Source organism: Octopus bimaculoides, chromosome 1 (assembly GCF_046866305.1).
Source record: "Octopus bimaculoides isolate indiv1 chromosome 1, ASM4686630v1, whole genome shotgun sequence".
Classification (NCBI taxonomy): domain Eukaryota; kingdom Metazoa; phylum Mollusca; class Cephalopoda; order Octopoda; family Octopodidae; genus Octopus; species Octopus bimaculoides.
Genome location: NC_142928.1, coordinates 18,397,136 through 18,415,418, shown reverse-complemented (window position 1 = coordinate 18,415,418; position 18,283 = coordinate 18,397,136). Strand labels below are relative to the sequence as shown.

Here is an 18,283-nt window from a genome sequence, read left to right as displayed (position 1 = left end):
CCGAGGTGAACTTTGCCTTTCATCCTTTCAGGGTCGATTGAATAAGAACTAGTTACGTACTGGGGTCGATATAATCGACTTAATCCATTTGTCTGTCTTTGTTTGTCCCCTCTGTGTGTAGCCCCTTGTGGGCAGTAAAGAAATAAGAAACCCTGTACTGGAGTACACTGCAGTCCTTGGAACCATTGTATCCTTTCAAACTGCCTGACCCATGCCAGCATGGAACATAAATCTTAAATGATGATGGTGATTTAAGAACTTTCTAAATTCTCATCTATCATCTAATCAGGAATAATGGTATGATGGCCATTTATCACTTAGCCACCAGTTTCTGGACCTGTGATTATTTCTACTACTTACAACTTTATCATCATCATCATCATCATTTAACATCCATTTTCCATGCTGGCATGGGTTAGACAGCTTGACAGGAGGTGGCAAGACCAGAAGCCACACCACATTTCATAGTCTGTTTCATCTTGGTTTCTACAGCTGGATGCCCTTCCTAATACCAAACACTTTACAGAGTGTATTGGATGTTTATTTACACAGCACTGGTTTTAGGATATCAGTTCTGTTGTAGAAGACAATCTCCTTGAATACAGCAATGTGCCATATATCTCAGTTCTTTTGTCATCACTTTCATAAAACTCAAGTGTTTTCAGATGCAATTACTCTATTGTAATTATTCACTACTCACCCTTGAACAAAACTAGTTTTAGCTTCTACCACACTCCACTACTATAAGTGATACACAGAGGTAAGTACTAGAGCACATACCACCATGTACCTACAGGCAATAGTGGTATATGTTCAAAACCACCATAAACCCCTACAACCTGCAGTTCTCAACCACATACTTTCCTTGCCAGCAACACTAACATCACAAATCCCTACAATCAATAGTATTCAACACCACACATCACTATAGTGGCATACTGTACTCAACAAGACACACTCCTACAGTGCTGAGTACCACACACACACACACATGCATACATACACTGCTACAGCCAGTAATAATATGGTAGCAAGTACCACCCACACACCATTGCAGCCAGTAATACTACAATACTCACCACAACGAAATAGCGGAACTGAGATGGTATGATCAACACGTGAGGTTTGGTGGGAAGTTCAAAACTTTCTGCAAGACTGAAACTAATGCTGACATCGTTATGTGATGGATACAATGGATAGAAGCTGGGGAAGAAAGAACAAAAGTGATTTGTGTATAGATATTGGTTGTTGTGGTGTTCATGACTTTTAGAGAGACGTAGTAGTAAAGACATTTGACTTTGCAACATTAAGGAGAACATAGAACCAACTAAGTGAAAATATCTGGAAAAATCAATCTGTTAAATCTGGAGCTGCACATCCAGAACTGGAGAAACAGATTTGTTGAGTCAGCAGTTAGATAAACAGATCTGGAGAAACAGGAGCTATAGAATTAGATCTACTAAATCATTGATTTCATGTGATATAAATAAAGTTAGTTTCTATGTAGGCACTAAACCTGTTTAATGTAATAATTTTCCTATCTTTAAAACGAGAACTCTGTGTTTTGAGACCTAAATGGAAGAGCATGTCTTACAATAAAAATTGACCAGCATGGAAGGAGGCTGAAGAAGTGGTAATAATTGATCTCAGGATGCTGAATTTCACAAATTAGATGATAAGTGGGGAGATAATGTGATGGAGTTGAATCATCCCATCCATGCTTGATGTCATCATCACCACCACAGCATTAGATTCTGATCAAATTGGTTGATATGATAACTACCTTTGTACACCATGGTTCAGCTTAAGTAGAGTTTCCAGGAGAGAAGAAATAAGCTGCAAACCTGGTTAAGTCATGGCAGAAAGTATATTGGTCAATAAGGCTGCAGAGAAAAGTTTCTAGAAAATCTCAGTGGTTGTTAATAAGAGGGATAGCTTATGGATATGATTTTTGGAGAGACATTCGGAGTGAGAGTAAGGCTTTAAAGAAGGCACAGATAAGAAACAGCTGGGTTTTATAAATGACATGAGATAGTGCAGAAGTTTATAAGGGAATGATGAAAAGTAAGTTATTGAAGCCTATTAAAAATAGGTGAGAAGTACAGTTACAATTTATAGCAGATAAGTGAAGAGCACAGCTAGGGTTTATAGGAACAGGTGAGGGAGTAAATTTATAAAGTATGGTACAGTTAAAGTATGTGAGGGACACACCAAACATATATGGGAGAGGTGAAGGTATAGAAAATCAACATCAGCCAATGAAAGAGATTCCTTCTATCAGCAATGATATATGACTCCAATATTTCTTTTCTAAGAGAAGAGATTTGGCTGCTATTTCTAGCATAGTAAGCAGCTGCATAGAGTTTCCCCTTGAATGAGGGTTTGCTTATCAAGTAAATGATTCTTTTCAATGTAATCCAGAATGTGTGTGTGTACTTTAGCTGCAAAGAATACATGAGCAAAATTATCAATAAGGTATGAGTGAATTATTTTCAAAGCTAACTATTAAATTAACAAAAGCATACATTATCACGTTCAACATATGTAATATTAATTAGAGCAATAATATAACATACAAATATTAATTATGGTAATAACATTAATGGAGTCATAAATCCAACAGAGATTGTAATCAAAACCCAGATTACCTTTGCTGAGAGAACAAATGGCGTATGATTCGTTTGAAGCGATTCATTGGATTTGTGCTAAAAAGGAAACAAATTGCTTATTAGTTACTTTGGCTTTTTACAATAACACAAAGGCTTACATTTTATACTGGAATCCTTCCCCACTTAATCTCTCATCTAGGTCATCCTATAGGACGCCCCTATTCATAGGGCTTTCGGTTGCACATACTATAGGAGTCACAGGGCGCTGCTCCATGTAGTCCCGCAGTTTCCATCTAACTAGGAATATTAGGGTCTCAGCCATTGTCTTGTATTTAAGATCCTCCGCATGACATCCTGCTAGTTCAAAGCCAGGAATCCGATCTGTTAGGTCCTGCTGATAACTAAATCCTCACCCTGCTGCCAACGCTTCGATTTATTGTCGTTAAGGTTTTGCCTGTCTCCTACCCTTCAACCTATCTGGCCTGGTAAAACTTGCCGGAAGATTTCTCTCCCTCCAGCAGAGCTCTCCGGATCAATTGAGCACACAGGCACTTCCGTGACAAGGTACTTGTTGGATTGGCCATTGACTACACAGTAGTTCTGCCCTCTGACGGGTCTTATTTTTTGTCCCGCAGGGAGTCCAACAATCACCCTCCTCACCAAGCAAGATCCAGATTATCTTTGCAATTTCGGCTGGTTATTCTCGATATTGCTCCAATCTGGCCAGCCCCAAGGAAAAACTAAGCTAATAGCATTAGATTCCTTGGAAGAAAGCAGCGAATGTATACAAAAACAAAGAGAAGAAAAACGAACAATGTTACAAAAATACAGTAGGAATAATAACGGGACATAACAACAGATGTCTTTCGACTAAAGACAAATTAAATTTAGCTGACGTGTGACACACACAAACACATCTAGATATCTCATCTCCACTATTTACCTTTCTTGCTAGGTAGCTACGTCTCTCCTCTACAGCAAGATACCTATTCCTGTTCTTTCATATTTAAGCCTTTCAACACCTTCCTCAATATTGCAACACCACTCAGTCAAAAGACCTTGTCTTGTGAGTTATTTGGTAATCTCACATAAAAAAAAATACATTTTACACTCTGTAAAGTGGTCGGTACTATGAAAAGTGTCCAGCCACAGGAAGCTTACCAAAGTAGATATTGGAGACCAATGTAGCCCTGAAGCTAATCAAATCCTGTTGAACCATCCAACCAAGCATGGAATGTGGACATTGAGGCAATGACTAGTGACTGAGACCTTTGGTGATATGCTGTGCTTGAGAAGACCCATCAAGCCAAGTGAAATCGTAGTTGTGGCTGATGCTAGTGTCCTGTAACTGGCACTTGTGCTAGTGGCATGTAAAGAGCACCTTTCAAGCATTGGGCTTCATGGAAGCAAAGTGGTTGAGTTCCTTTCGAGTGTTGGGCCTCATGGAGAGGCAAAGTGACTGAGTTCTTTTCAAGCGTTGGGCCTCACAGAGACAAGGTCGCTGAGTTTTTTCAAGTATTGAGCCTCATGAAGGCGAAGTGGCTGAGTTCTTTTTGAATATTGGGCCTCACAGAGGCAACGACTGAGACCTTTGGCATTATGTTGTGCTTGAGAAATTTGAACTCAGAACGTAGTGGCAGACGAAATACCGCTAAGCATTTCGCCCGGCGTGCTGACGTTTCTGCCAGCTCACCACCTAGAGAGTTTCTGCCATCCTGTACTGGCTGGGCTTAAGAATGCTCTCCCTTGAATTCTTACTGCTCTTCAACTAAAAGTGACACATGTCTCACGCCTGAAGTGTGTTGTTATATTCAGCTGAACAGTTAACATGAATATGAACAGTACTTACCTCGCAAAGCATTCAGAGTTACTAATGTGGAAGATGACATCAGTAGATGTGATCCCAAACACTACACCGTTAATAGACAGAAGGCTCGGATCAGTTACAAAATGCATGAACTGAAACATGTAAGAATAGGGTTTCAATTATTTGGATAAAGAAAAAAAAATCAATAAATTTACTCATCAATTTAATCAATCACGTTTCATTCCTGCAGTGACAAAGTTAGTACCCTTTTTCCACCCAGGAACTCTCAGACCACAAGTCACTTATTAGAAGAACATACTCTATAATGATTCCCCACCATTTGTGGAACTGTTTCAAAAATAAAGATTCTATTGGTTGTTGTTTGGTTCCAGGTCAGCCTTTATTGAGCAGATCTATAATCAAAGATTTTCAGGCTGTGACCATTCAGTCAATTTTTAAGGAGACCTGTCTCTTTCCCTTTTTAAGAAGGTATAGTAAGATTTCAGCAAAGATTGAGTAACCATTTAGAGCCAATCAAGCAATCACATTGAATCTTTTGGCTCCTAAAGATCTTTTTTTTATAAAATGCACCCAGTCCACTCTGTAAATGGTTGGCATTAGGAAAAGCATCCAGCCAAAAAAAACCATGCCAAAACAGATAGAGTGGCTTGGTGCCCTCTCCCAGCTGGCCAGCTCCTGTCAAACCATCCAACCCATGCCAGCATCGAAGATGGACACTAAATGATGAATCCAAAACAATGTTAATAAGCATTACATTTGACAGAGTAATCTGAATGCTAAAGAGTTAAAGAAACAATGTGTAGCAAATAGGCTTGAATTTCCAACTAATGATGGTAGACATAGCCAGTATCTCCACTTGGGTTATAGTGGTCATGTAGTGGTTAAATGTGTATCATGGTAAACAGATGCAAAAGGAATATGTATGCCTTTGAAGTAAACAAATGAGTGAATTGATTCATAATTAAAAATAATTTATTCACTGGACTTAATTTGGCATTGGTACACATAATTCTTCACTACATGCAAAAATGTTGACAACTGCTACGAGTTGCTAGAAATAGAAACTGGGTACATCTGTAGAAATGATATATCACAAATGAATATATGTTTGCGTGTGTGTGTACATAGTTCATCTGATACAGTAGTCTACGGTGGAACTTCGAACATTGCTCTGGGTCTTTGTGATAAGCGTTCCTCGTTTGGCTGCTAGGGCCTTCTCCTCTTTCTGTCTTGTTGACCACCATATTTATAATATCTATGGCAGCTAGAAGGACAGACATACTGCAGCAGCGTTTGTACCTAAATAGGTCAGCTCTTGTCCATTTGAACTTCGCCTGACATAGCTGAGGTCGTAGGTCAAAGGGAGATGATCAATCACTTTTTGACAGGACAAAGAAAACCTGTTTTCACGCCTGTTGATCGTGGTGGTTTGGACAACCAAGAATTCTTAGATTCGGTTTCGAATCTTGGCTTGGAGAAGGAAGTGTTAATTTTTACAGTCATCAATATCACCATAATCATCACCATCATCATCTGCAAATAAAGAGGAATAAAAGCAGCTTCATTTTAGATTTACCTCACTCTCTCCATATTCAAATGGTGGTTGTGGATATATCGGTGTGTTGTGGACATCTCGAGCAGATGGTACCAACACCATGGTACAGCGGAGCCTGAAGAAGAAAACACCAAACAACACCATTATTAATTTAAAGAATTACCAACAACTAAAAACTCTCACATTATCTTCAATGGCAATACTACAATGTCGGTAAAGTTTAGGCATGGAGTGTCAATATCCAGCCATATCACATTAATTTTAGTAAGATGAAGCAATATCCAGATGTATAACTGTGAACCATATTAGTTTTAGGTATAAAATAAAAAAATAAATGCGGCCTTATAAAGGGTGGCACGTGAAAAAGCATTCAAGCAGGTGGCACGTAAAAAACACACCACTTAAGCGTGGCCGTTGCCAGTACCGCCTGACTGGCCCTCATGCCAGTGGCATGTAAAAGCACCCACTACTCTCGGAGTGGTTGGCGTTAGGGAGGGCATCCAGCTGTAGAAACTCTGCCAGATCAGATTGGAGCCTGGTGCAGCCATCTTGTTCGCCAGTCCTCAGTCAAATCCTCCAACCCATGCCAGCATGGAAAGCAAACAAACGATGATGATGATTATCGCACAGTACTAAAAAATATTGCGAGGCATTCTGTCTGGTACTTGTCTCTTAGACTTTGAATTCATGACATTTTCAATTCCTGGTCCCTTTCCAAACTCCTTAACACACTGGCTAAATCACTAATATTTTGTTGTTGTCTAGTTTTAGATCAGTTCTGATTGAGCACATCTACGATCAAAGAGATTCCAACTGCAACCAACTCATTTTTCAAAGCCTAATTTATCTACAGCATTATCCAATGTTTTCTGACTGACAGAGGTATATAGAGGCCCTCACAGAAAATGGAAGTTCTAAAGGAAATAAAGACTTCTACCACTTTTATAACGAACTCTGTTAATCTGAACTACTTAACTGTAGACATGCTTTGCTCAGGCCACTCAGAGTAAGGTATAATTTAAAGGAAAATTAGCTGCTATTTCTAGCAGATTCAATAACCTTGTAAAGAAGTGGCTCTCAACCAAATTTTTTTTTTTGCCTGTGGACCCCTTTGCTTCCTCTCTTACTCAACTGTACCCCCCATAGCCATCCCAATATTTAAGAAAATTATACTTTTATAATTAAATGTTATTAGGAATTGTACAAAAAAAATTTCTAAATATTTTGAGTATTGTAGAAGCATCACCAATTTATTACTCTCTTTTACTTGTTTCAGTCATCTGACTGCGGCCATGCTGGAGCACCGCCTTTTAGTTAAGGAAATCGACCCCAGGACTTATCCTTTGTAAGCCTAGTACTTATTTTATCGATCTCTTTTGCCGAACCGCTAAGTTACGGGGACGTAAACACACCAGCACCAGTTGTCAAGCGATGGTGGGGGGGGGGGGGCAAACACAGACACACAAACATACACACACACATATATATATATATACACACACACACATATATAACTACACTCTCAGAGTGGTTGATGTTAGGAAGGGCATCCAGCTGTAGAAACTCTGCCAAATCAGATTGGAGCCTGGTGTCACCTCCTGGTCCACCAGTCCTCAGTCAAATCGTCCAACCCATGCTAGCATGGAAAGCGGACGTTAAAGGACAATGATGATGATATACGATGGGCTTCTTTCAGTTTCTGTCTACCAAATCCACTCACAAGGCTTTGGTCAGCCCGAGGCTATAGTAGAAGACACTTGCCAAAGGTGCCACGCAGTGGGACTGAAACCAGAACCATGTGGTTGGTAAGCAAACTACTTACCACACAGCCACTCCTGCACCTATTGCTCATAATCTTTAACAAGAAAATTTTATACAGATCCCCAAGACTCATATGGACCCTGGTTGAGAACTATTGATGTAGAGGTTCCCTTAGTCTATTAGAGGTAAACATGTTCACTTACTGCTCAGCAATTTCCTTGATTCCTTGACAAACTCGAGTAAACATTGTTTCATAACTCTCGTCTTTTAAAGTCTGTAATAAATGTTTTAAGATTTTAAACAGTTGAACATTAAGTTGGTGTCATTTATAGATGTTATTGAATTCACTGGTTGTGTGTGTGTGTGTGCATGCATGTTTCTGTGTGTATGTGTTTCCGTGTGTGACTGTATGAGAATAACAAATAGCTACAGAGAAAAAGAGAGAAAGAAATGGTGAGAAACAGCCAGAGAGAATGAGAGAAAGAGACGGGGGGGGGTGAAATATAAAGGGAAAGAGAAGAAATGAGATATAGTCAGTCAGAGAGAGAGAGGAGGAGATGAGCTATAAGCATGAGAAACAGGGAGCAAGATAATGAAAAGGGAGAAAGGATAAGTCATTACTAAAATAAAGGGGCTGAGAGAAAACTAGAAAGAGAAAGAGTAAGAAAAGAACAGAAGAGCAAATTCCTCTTCTTTTTCTTCTTCTTCTTCTTCTACTACTACTACTAGTACCACCACCACCACTACCACTAATAATAATAATAATAATAATAATAATAATAATACACTGGCTTGCTTCTATAAACTGAAACTTCAGCTCCAGACCCACACAAAACAATCCGCAGAGCTACATGAATCTGGAATTACCTCTTGGCCCACATTTTTTCCCCACAGACGTTAACCGACAGAAATTCAATCTCAACAGTTTTTGGAAAAGTTGCCAAGAGCATCAGTTCTCTGCTTCTCCGCCTATTTTATATATATATATATATATATATATATATATATATATATATATATATATATCTTTCTTTTACTTATCTTTTGCTTGTTTCACTCACTGAGTTGTGGCCATGCTGGGGCACTGCCTTTGAAGGGCTTGGTCGAACAAATCGACCTCAACACTTATTTCTTTCATGTCTGGTACTTAACTCATTCACTGCACCCACTGAGTTATGGCAACATAAACAAACCAACACTGGCCGTCAATAAAGAGAAGAAAATAAACACCACCAAAGATACATACAAACATATATATGACAGGCTTCCACACATTTTCCATTTACCAAATTCCCTCTCAAGTCATTTGATGACCTGGAACTATAGAAGAAGACACTTGTCTAAAGTGTCGTGCGATGGGACTGAACTCAAAACCACATGGTTGCAAAGCAAGCTTCTTAACCACACAGCCATATGTGACCCTATAATATTTATTTAAAAATAAGGCAGAAACATTAGCATGCCGGGCGAAATGCTTAGCAGTATTTCGTCTGTCTTTATGTTCTGAGTTCAAATTCCACCAAGGTCAACTTTGCCTTTCATCCTTTCGGGGTTGATAAATTAAGTACTAGTTGCGTACTGGGGTCGATCTAATCGACTGGCCCCCACCTCCCCAAAAATTACAGGCCTTGTGCCTAGAGTAGAAAAGAATATTTATTAAATAATTTATAACAAAATACCAGAATATCTAATGGCCGGTTTTGGTCCTCCCTTAATCCCTAACCCTAACCCTAACCCTAACCCTAATCCTCCCACACAGAGCCATGCCACACCACGTGTCGTGTCATTTTGTGCCATCATTATCTTTTATCTTCTTTATCTTTTACTTGTTTCAGTCATTAGACTGTGGTCATGCTCAGGTACTGCCTTGCAAAAAGTTTTTAGTCAAATGAATCAACCCCAGTACTTATGTTTCTTTGAAGCCCGGTACTTATTCTCTGTCTCTTCTGCTGAACTGCTAGGTTATGGAGATGTGCACACATCAACATCAGTTGTCAAGCAGTGGGTGCGGGGAGCAAACACATACACAAAGACACACATGCATATATATATATATATATATATATATATATATATATATATATATATATAGGTAAAATATAATTAGAGGATAAAATTATTAAAATTAATGAATTTTATCAGTGGCCAGCATATAAAAAAAAACTTTTAGGTAAAATTCATATATAGCAATATATAAATATATAGAATACAATTATAATTAAGGTTTTTGTGCCCTTAATTATAAGTGTATTCCATATAATTATATATATATATACACCCACACGATTGTAAATAAGGCAAAAGAAAAAAATTATCTATGCTAATATGCTGAAAAATAGACCTTAGATCGTCCAACCACATACAAAATTTTTCACTATTTTTTGCCCTTATTTATAATTGTTTATAATTTTCACCTTAAAAGGCATTTTAATATGCTGGCCACTGATAAGATTTGTTTGAAAAGTTTTATCCTGATATATATATATATATATATATATATATATATATATATATATATGGGAGAATATACAAATAATAACAACAGACGAGGACAGGTGGTGTAAATAACAAAAGTATATATTAGTATGACGCTCGGGAATACGGAAAGCAGAAATACCCGGCATTGCCCAGGTTAAAGAGAATAATGAAATCTAAGAACACTGTCTAGACTACGCATCATCTTTATATATAGAGATGTATATACACACACGCACCCAAACACACGTATATATATGTATATCAATATAAACATATGAAAGTCAATGAAGTTTCGTAAAAGAAGGTGATCATGTACATACTTTCTTGATGTTGTGATTATAACACCTCATTGTAAACTATGTTCCTTGTTTTCCCTTGTGGAGCATATACAAATAGGTTTTTTGTTGCTGCCCACTCTTGAGCAGCCAACATACAGTTGTCCATGTGAGAAGCAGGGCTCTTCCAAGAGAAGACCAGCTACAGACAGTGTTTGACCCTGATATTTGTTTATGGACATGGCAAAAGTCACACGAAGGGGGAATTGTAGTCTTCTGAATGTAAAAGGAATGTCTGCTCCTGATGGAGTAAGAGGAATTCTTGGAATAAAGACGTCATCCCCTTTTGCACATCCAGAAAGAATGGTAGCCTCGATAACGTGTGACATCATTTTCTAAATAATGCTCATCTGTTATGTTCGGGTTAAAATTTCATCAACATCAAAAATATATGAATTTTCATGGGAGTTATGGCCGTTATGCAAAGAATATAATTTCCAAATTTCATAAAGATCCATTCAGTACTTTTGACGTAGTTTTGGATAATGTGTGTTTGTGTGCATGTGTATGTGTGTGTGATGGGTGTATATATGTATAGATATCTGTATGCATGTATATATGTATATATGTGTACATATTACATGTACATCTATATATATATATACATCTACACATATGTATACATATACATGTATGTATAGATCTCTATATATATATATATACATATACGTGTACATCTATATGTATACATATACATCTCTCTCTCTCTCTCTCTTTCTCTGTCTCTTTCTCTCTCTCTCTCTCTTTCTCTCTCTCTGAAAGTATCTGTCATTACAGTATCGAAATGGTGTACATATACATGTATACATATACATCTCTCTCTCTCTCTCTCTTTCTGTCTCTCTCTCTCTCTCTCTCTTTCTGTCTCTCTCTTTCTCTCTCTGTGAAAGTATCTGTCACTACAGTATCGAAATGTGATTGTTTCAGTTAGTGGAATAGTTTCATTTTTAAAGTGAAAGTATTTGACATGAGTGTTTTTGTTTCACTTTTGACACGTAATACTTAAATAGTGGAGGAGATATTATGTTGCCGTGTGCTCGAACTCTGCAAGAAGTTAATAATTTTTTTTGACTAAAACACAACTGGAACCCTAAGTAAGGCATGTGTAAAATTTGAATGAAATTGGTTGCGTAGTTCTCGAGTTTTAGGGATTCACACAGACAGACAGACAGACAGACAGACAGACAGACATTCTCATTTTTATATATATAGATATATATATATATATAAGGATATAAATTTCTTTCAGTTTACATCTACCAAATCCACTTACAAGGCTTTGGTTGGCCCAAAACTATAAAGGACACTTGACCAAGGTGCCAGGCAGTGGGACTGAACCTGGAACCATGTCGTTGGAAAGCATGCTTCTTATTTCTTTATTGCCCACAAGGGGCTAAAAACATAGAGGGGACAAATATGGACAGACAAAGGGATCAAGTTGATTACATCGACCCCAGTACATGACTGGTACTTAATTTATTGACCCCGAAAGGATGAAAGGCAAAGTTGACCTTGGTGGTATTTGAACTCAGGACGTAACGGCAGACGAAATACCGCTAAGCATTTCGCCCGGCGTGCTAACATTTCTGCCAGCTCGCCTGGTTGGAAAGCAAGCTTCTTGCTACACAGCCACTCCTGTACCTATTATATATAAATTCTATATTTGACAAGATCTAAAATGAGTCAACACTTACCTGGATACCAGTGTGTTCTTCATCAAGGAATGGTCCGATCTGTTAAATAAACGGTAATAAGACTTAGTAAATGATATCATCATCATCATTATTTCACGTCTGCTTTCCATGCCGGCATGGGTTGGACGGTTTGACAGGAGCTGGCCAGGCAGAAGACTGCACCAGACTTCCATGTCTGTTTTGGCATGGTTTTTATGGCTGGACGCCCTTCCTAACACCAACCACCCAGCAGAGAGGACTGAGTTCTTTTTATGTGGCCCAGCACATGTTTTCCACAGAAGACTGGAAATGAATAACATCACCTGAATGGCAGTGTTACTCATTCTCATTTACAATCATCATGTATGTTAAGACAAAGTACACATACATACAAAATGGGCTTCTTTCAGTTTCCATCTACCAAATCCACCCACAAGGTTTTGATTGACCCAAGGCTAAGGTAGAGTACACTCATCCAAGGTGCTATGCAATGGGACTGAACTCAAAACCACATGGTTGGGAAGCAAACTGCTTAACCACAAAGCCACTTTTGAGATTTACCAAGGCAATGTTATTAAGAAAACAAAAATTAGATAACAGAAACAAATGGAACTTCAACTCCTAAATAAATTCCAACTTATTGGTCCGGTTTCTTGTTTGATGCATCATCAACTTTTAGAATATAGAAATTATCATTGGTAGAAATTCTTTTACAATTTCTTAAACAAATACAAAGCCTTATAGAGGAAAGTGAATGGTATTTCATGGTGTTCATGCTTTTCTTGATGTGAACTTATGTGTTGAAGCAGATTTTGTTGTATCTTGGGAGGGTCATTACATCAACAGTAATACATGCGCAGGTTCTATTTCACTTCTTACATTATTACTAGTCAATTCGTTAACCATTTAATCAATTAACAAAATGATTAATCATTTGGTCAATCAATCAATCAATAAGCTAGGTTTGCCAAAGTAAAGCAGGCCTGGACTTCAGAGGGTATGTCACTCATGAGGTCGCAAATGGCAATGAAATGACTTTGACAAACCTAGTTGTCTGATTGACCAAAAAATTAATCAAACAATCAATTAGTTAATTGGTTAGATGTTAAACCAATTGACTAATAATAATAATAATAAAAGAATTGAACAAGTGCATGTTTATTATTGGTACAATGATGCCCCCGAGATAGAACAAAAATATTAACAATATAAATAAAAAGAAATGGCTTCAGAGAGGAATTAAAACTGTGGAGGATACCAGAATTTTATCTCTGATTAAATTATTGTCATTATGCTTATCATCATTATCTTTTAATATCCATGTTCCATGCTGACATTATCATTATCATCATCAACATCATCATCACTATTTAACATCCATCTTCCACGCTTGCATGGGTCGGATGTTTTGACAGGAGCTGGCAAGCCAGAGGACTTCCCCAGGCTCCAATGTCTATTTTGGCATGGATTTTACAGCTGGATGGCCTTCCTAATTCCAACCACTTTACAGAGTGGACTGGATGATTTTTTACGAAGCACCAGCACCAGTGAAGTCAGGGAGAAAAAAAAAAAGAGAAAAAAATCAGCAAAGGGGTACAACTCACCAAAATACACATATGAGGTTTCTCTTTCTGGCAAACATTTAAAAGATCTGTGAGAGGTTCAAACATTATACTGTCTGTTGTAAGAAACGGCCCAGCAGCTATCAAGATATTCAAACTGGAGCCTACAAAGATGGAATTAAGTCTTTTATTAAATATCATCATTTTAAAGTCGACATTTGCGTGCAAGTATGGATCAGATGAGAGAATACTGGGGCAGAGATTTCTACAGTCAGATGCTCTTCCTATCGTTAACAGTTACATGTTTCCTAATCACCCGGTCTGTCAAACAACAAACAGCCCAAACATGGTTATGTAGAAAACTGGAGACAAAGAACACTGCATGGATGAACCATTTTTTACAAACACTGTACATGTAAAGATACACACACATATATATGTACATGTAGATACATATATCATTTAAGGTACACTGTATTAAGTAAAGAGATACGGTAAATTTTCAGATTAACACCCGCACGAGCTTCACTAGGGTGTTAGGGTTAGGGTTATGGACGGAATTCCCTAACCCTAACCCTAAAACCCTAACTGTAACCGTAACCCTAACCTTGACCCTAAAACCCTAACACCCTAGTGAAAACAGTGTGGGTGTTAATCTGAAAATTTACCAGAGTTACTAATAGTTTATTGCCATTATGACATGTGGTTAGGCAGATTTTAACCTAAGACAAAGAACTATTAGTAATTCTTATTTTAATGCTGTGAGCATTAAATGATATTTATCTCTCACTAGATGCAGTACTTTTTTTATTGATCTGACCCTTAAAGTAACAGTAAACTATTATGCATGTATGTGTGTAATGTACTGATCCGTTATATGTGGTTTGCGCCTGAAGAATATGTTTGAGTTTTCTCAACATATGAAACTATTAGTAGCGCTTTAATACATGTATTGTAACCTTTAAATAAATAATTATATATGTATGCATACATACATATATTATTTACATTATTTACAATTGACTGATATTTGTCCTCATCTTGTTTGTTGTTAGCACAACGTTTCGGCTGATATACCCTCCAGCCTTCATCAGGTGTCTTGGGGAAATTTCGAACCTGGGTTCTTGTTTCCCCAAGACACCTGATGAAGGCTGGAGGGTATATCAGCCGAAACGTTGTGCTAACAACAAACAAGATGAGGACAAACAACCATCAATTGTAAATAATGTACATAATTCCTCATCTCTTAAATATAGAACAGTAATACACATATATATATATGTGTGTGTGTATGTATGTATGTGTGTGTACTGATACTGACAAAGTGAACTTTAGTGTGGCACCAAACTAGACATGACAAAGCACCCAGTCTGTTAGTAAATTAATAGAGAAAAAAATTCAGAACAAACCTACCTTTTGGCAATTTCTCTGGCACTAGAGGAGCTTGCTGCAACGGAACATTCTAGAAAATATAATTCAAAGCTTTCAGAATGATAGCCACCATTTCTAGAATATTGTATATAATATACTATATATTGCATGAATTCTGGTTTTAGAATAAATAAACTGCATCCCTGCATGTCATAAGCTGAACAAAAGTCTCTTAGAAAAAATGTCCAACCCATACCAGCATGGAAAATCAGAAGTAAAACTTTGATGATATTGAATTAGTTTCACAAATTTTGTTGTTGATTACAAAAATTGTTAGAGCATTAGACAAAAAGCCTTGTGGCATTTGTTGTGGTTCTTTATGTTTTGAGTTCAAATCAAACCAAGACCAACTTTACATTTCATTCTCCAGCGTACTGGAGTTAATTTCATCACCATCATCATTTTCCATGCAGGCATGGGTTGAACAGTTTGACAGGAGCTGGTCAGCTGCTCGGATTCCATGTCTGTTTTGGCATGGTTTCTAAGGCTGGATGCCCTTCCTAATGCCAAATTTAATTAACTAAATCCACTTAAATTCCTGGTTGACTCTTGTAAGATATAATTAGCCTTGTATCTCCTCAATAGCAAGAATCTGTTCTGTTCTGGTTCCCTTTATCTCATCACCTAGCACAATGGTTCTCAACCAGAGATCACATGATCCTTGGCAGTCCACATAAGATTTTCTTGTTAAAATCTATCTCCAAATAAACTGGTTATGCTTCTACAACACACAAAATATTTTAACAATTGTTTTTATACAATTCTTAATAAAATTTAATTATAAAAATATAATAGGTTATTTTTAAGCATCAAATGGCTACAGGGGTCCCATCCAAGTAAAATAGGAATGAAAGGGGTCCACAGGTAAAAAATGGTTGAGAACCACTAACTTAGCATAAAGCCACCTCCTTCTGCAAAAAGATGAGTCAAACCCAGCTTTATATGAAGGTTGCTAAAACTTTTCATAAAACTTACATCATAGATTTTCTTAGCCATAAACATTTTACCATTTGGATTTATAGCATCAAAAGCAACAATCTGGAAAAAAAAAAGAAATAGCGTAACCATTTAGTATTTAAAGTGAAAATATCTGGCCCAAATATTCTACATGTTTTATATTCAATGCTTGTTACTGGAACCTAACATGGCAATTGAGAGAGAGGGGCAAAAGTGTTATACAAGCTTTTGTCACTTAAATCCAACGACATGATATACAAATGTCTCGCAAGTGAGACAGCTATCATCTGACAAGATGAGGTAATCACCATGAATTGTCATCAAGAGGTGTGCACCAAGTGGTGTGTGTGTTTGTGTGTGCGTATTGTAGTAGTAGAGGAGGCGCAATGGCCCAGTGGTTAGGCAGCGGACTCGCAGTCATAGGATTGCGGTTTCGATTCCCAGACCGGGCGTTGTGAGCGTTTATTGAGCGAAAACACCTAAAGCTCCACCAGGCTCCGGCAGGGGATGGTGGCGAACCCTGTTGTACTCTTTTACCACAACTTTCTCTCACTCTTACTTCCTGTTTCTGTTGTGCCTGTAATTCAAAGGGTCACACTGTGTCACGCTGAATATCCCCGAGAACTACGTTAAGGGTACACGTGTCAGTGGATTGCTCAGCCACTTGCACGTTAATTTCACGAGCAGGCTGTTCCGTTGATCGGATCAACTGGAACCCTCGACATCATAAGCGACGGAGTGCCAACATTGTAGTAGTAGTAGTAGCAGCAACACTCTCTCAGATATGTGGAGCAACTGCAACTCTCCTGATATGCAAGCAGTAATTAAATGGGTGGCAGGGGTTAACTTGAACTTTGAAGAGAAAGCAATATTGAACTGTCTGTGTGTCGAAAGGGAGTTGACTGTGTATATTCAGTTACGAGCAAACAAAGTGATGTTCCCAGAAAATAAACTTACCTGTCCAGGAAACAACGAGTAGTCTTTTAATTCTGATACATCAATAGGACATGTCATTCCTGAGGAAGTATCATGAGAACCTTCTAGAATGATTGACTGAGCATTCAAACGACTCTCACACTCACCGCAAATACGGCCAGCAATGGTAACAGTTGCCTGTAGAAAGACAGAGCAATGAAGTTAAACATAAATGATTCAGTCAGACAAAACAGCTCCAACACCTCCCATATACTTTTACTTGTTTCAGTCATTTGACTGCGGCCATGCTGGAGCACCGCCTTTAGTCAAGCAAATGGACCCCAAGACTTATTCTTTGAAAGCCTAGTACTTATTCTATCAGTCTCTTTTGCCGAACCGCTAAGTTACGGGGACGTAAACACACCAGCATCGGTTGTCAAGCGATGTTGGGTGGACAAACACAGACACAAACATATACACACACATACATATATACGACGGACTTCTTTCAGTTTCCGTCTACCAAATCCACTCACAAGGCTTTGGTCGGCCTGTGGCTATAGTAGAAGACACTTTCCCAAGGTGTCACGCAGTGGGACTGAACCGGGAACAATGTAGTTGGTAAGCAAGCTACTTACCACACAGCCAGAAGAAACTCTGTTACCCTGTAGAGCCTACATACCAGCAGTTCTCAACTGTACCTCCCAGGGGCTGCATGCAGCCTTCAACCATCCTTCTAGTGGCCCTTGATAGTCTTCCCTCTATGAACATAATAAATTTTTCTTCAAATTGACTTGCATTTTACATTTTTTGGTGTGGCTCCCTAAAAAAATCCAGGTTTTGGATCTGGTCCAGATATTAAAATAGTTGAGAACCACTGCTATATACAGTTGAAAAAATGTCTGGAATTGAATTAAGAAAAATGTGGCACATGCAAATCCAGAGACACAGTCTTCAGTTACATGTCAGGGTTAATAACATTTTAGAACATTAATAATTCTTATATAGGAAAGAGGATGTAATTAATGATGAAAGCGAAAGTGAAACTGTGACATTTATACCTTTCCCATGAGCATTCAGGAAAGGGTCATGGGAGTTTCCCTTCCTCTTTTGCCTTAAACAATAGGAAATAAAATACAAAATATTGTAAATGGTAGTGTTTGAGCTCAGAACAGTCAG

The 18,283-nt window shown here is 38.0% G+C and overlaps 1 protein-coding gene across 7 annotated transcripts in view; it reads right to left on the bottom strand.

Moving 5' to 3' along the window:
• The window catches only part of LOC106873471 (DNA polymerase alpha subunit B), a 52,015-nt gene that overhangs the window by 1,830 nt on the left and 31,902 nt on the right, over nt 1-18,283 (bottom strand). For 6 of the 7 annotated variants that reach the window (XM_089348857.1, XM_014920853.3, XM_014920852.3 and 3 more), the window contains 10 exons: nt 17,147-17,302; nt 16,208-16,270; nt 15,215-15,263; nt 13,844-13,965; nt 12,261-12,299; nt 7,957-8,027; nt 6,014-6,107; nt 4,459-4,568; nt 2,649-2,705; nt 1,080-1,203 (listed from right to left, as the gene is read on the bottom strand). In XM_089348857.1, the coding sequence (XP_089204983.1) occupies nt 1,080-1,203; nt 2,649-2,705; nt 4,459-4,568; nt 6,014-6,107; nt 7,957-8,027; nt 12,261-12,299; nt 13,844-13,965; nt 15,215-15,263; nt 16,208-16,270; nt 17,147-17,302 (885 nt within the window). The remainder of the gene's footprint in view (nt 1-1,079; nt 1,204-2,648; nt 2,706-4,458; nt 4,569-6,013; nt 6,108-7,956; nt 8,028-12,260; nt 12,300-13,843; nt 13,966-15,214; nt 15,264-16,207; nt 16,271-17,146; nt 17,303-18,283) is intronic. The other variant, XM_089348878.1, reaches the window with a different exon arrangement.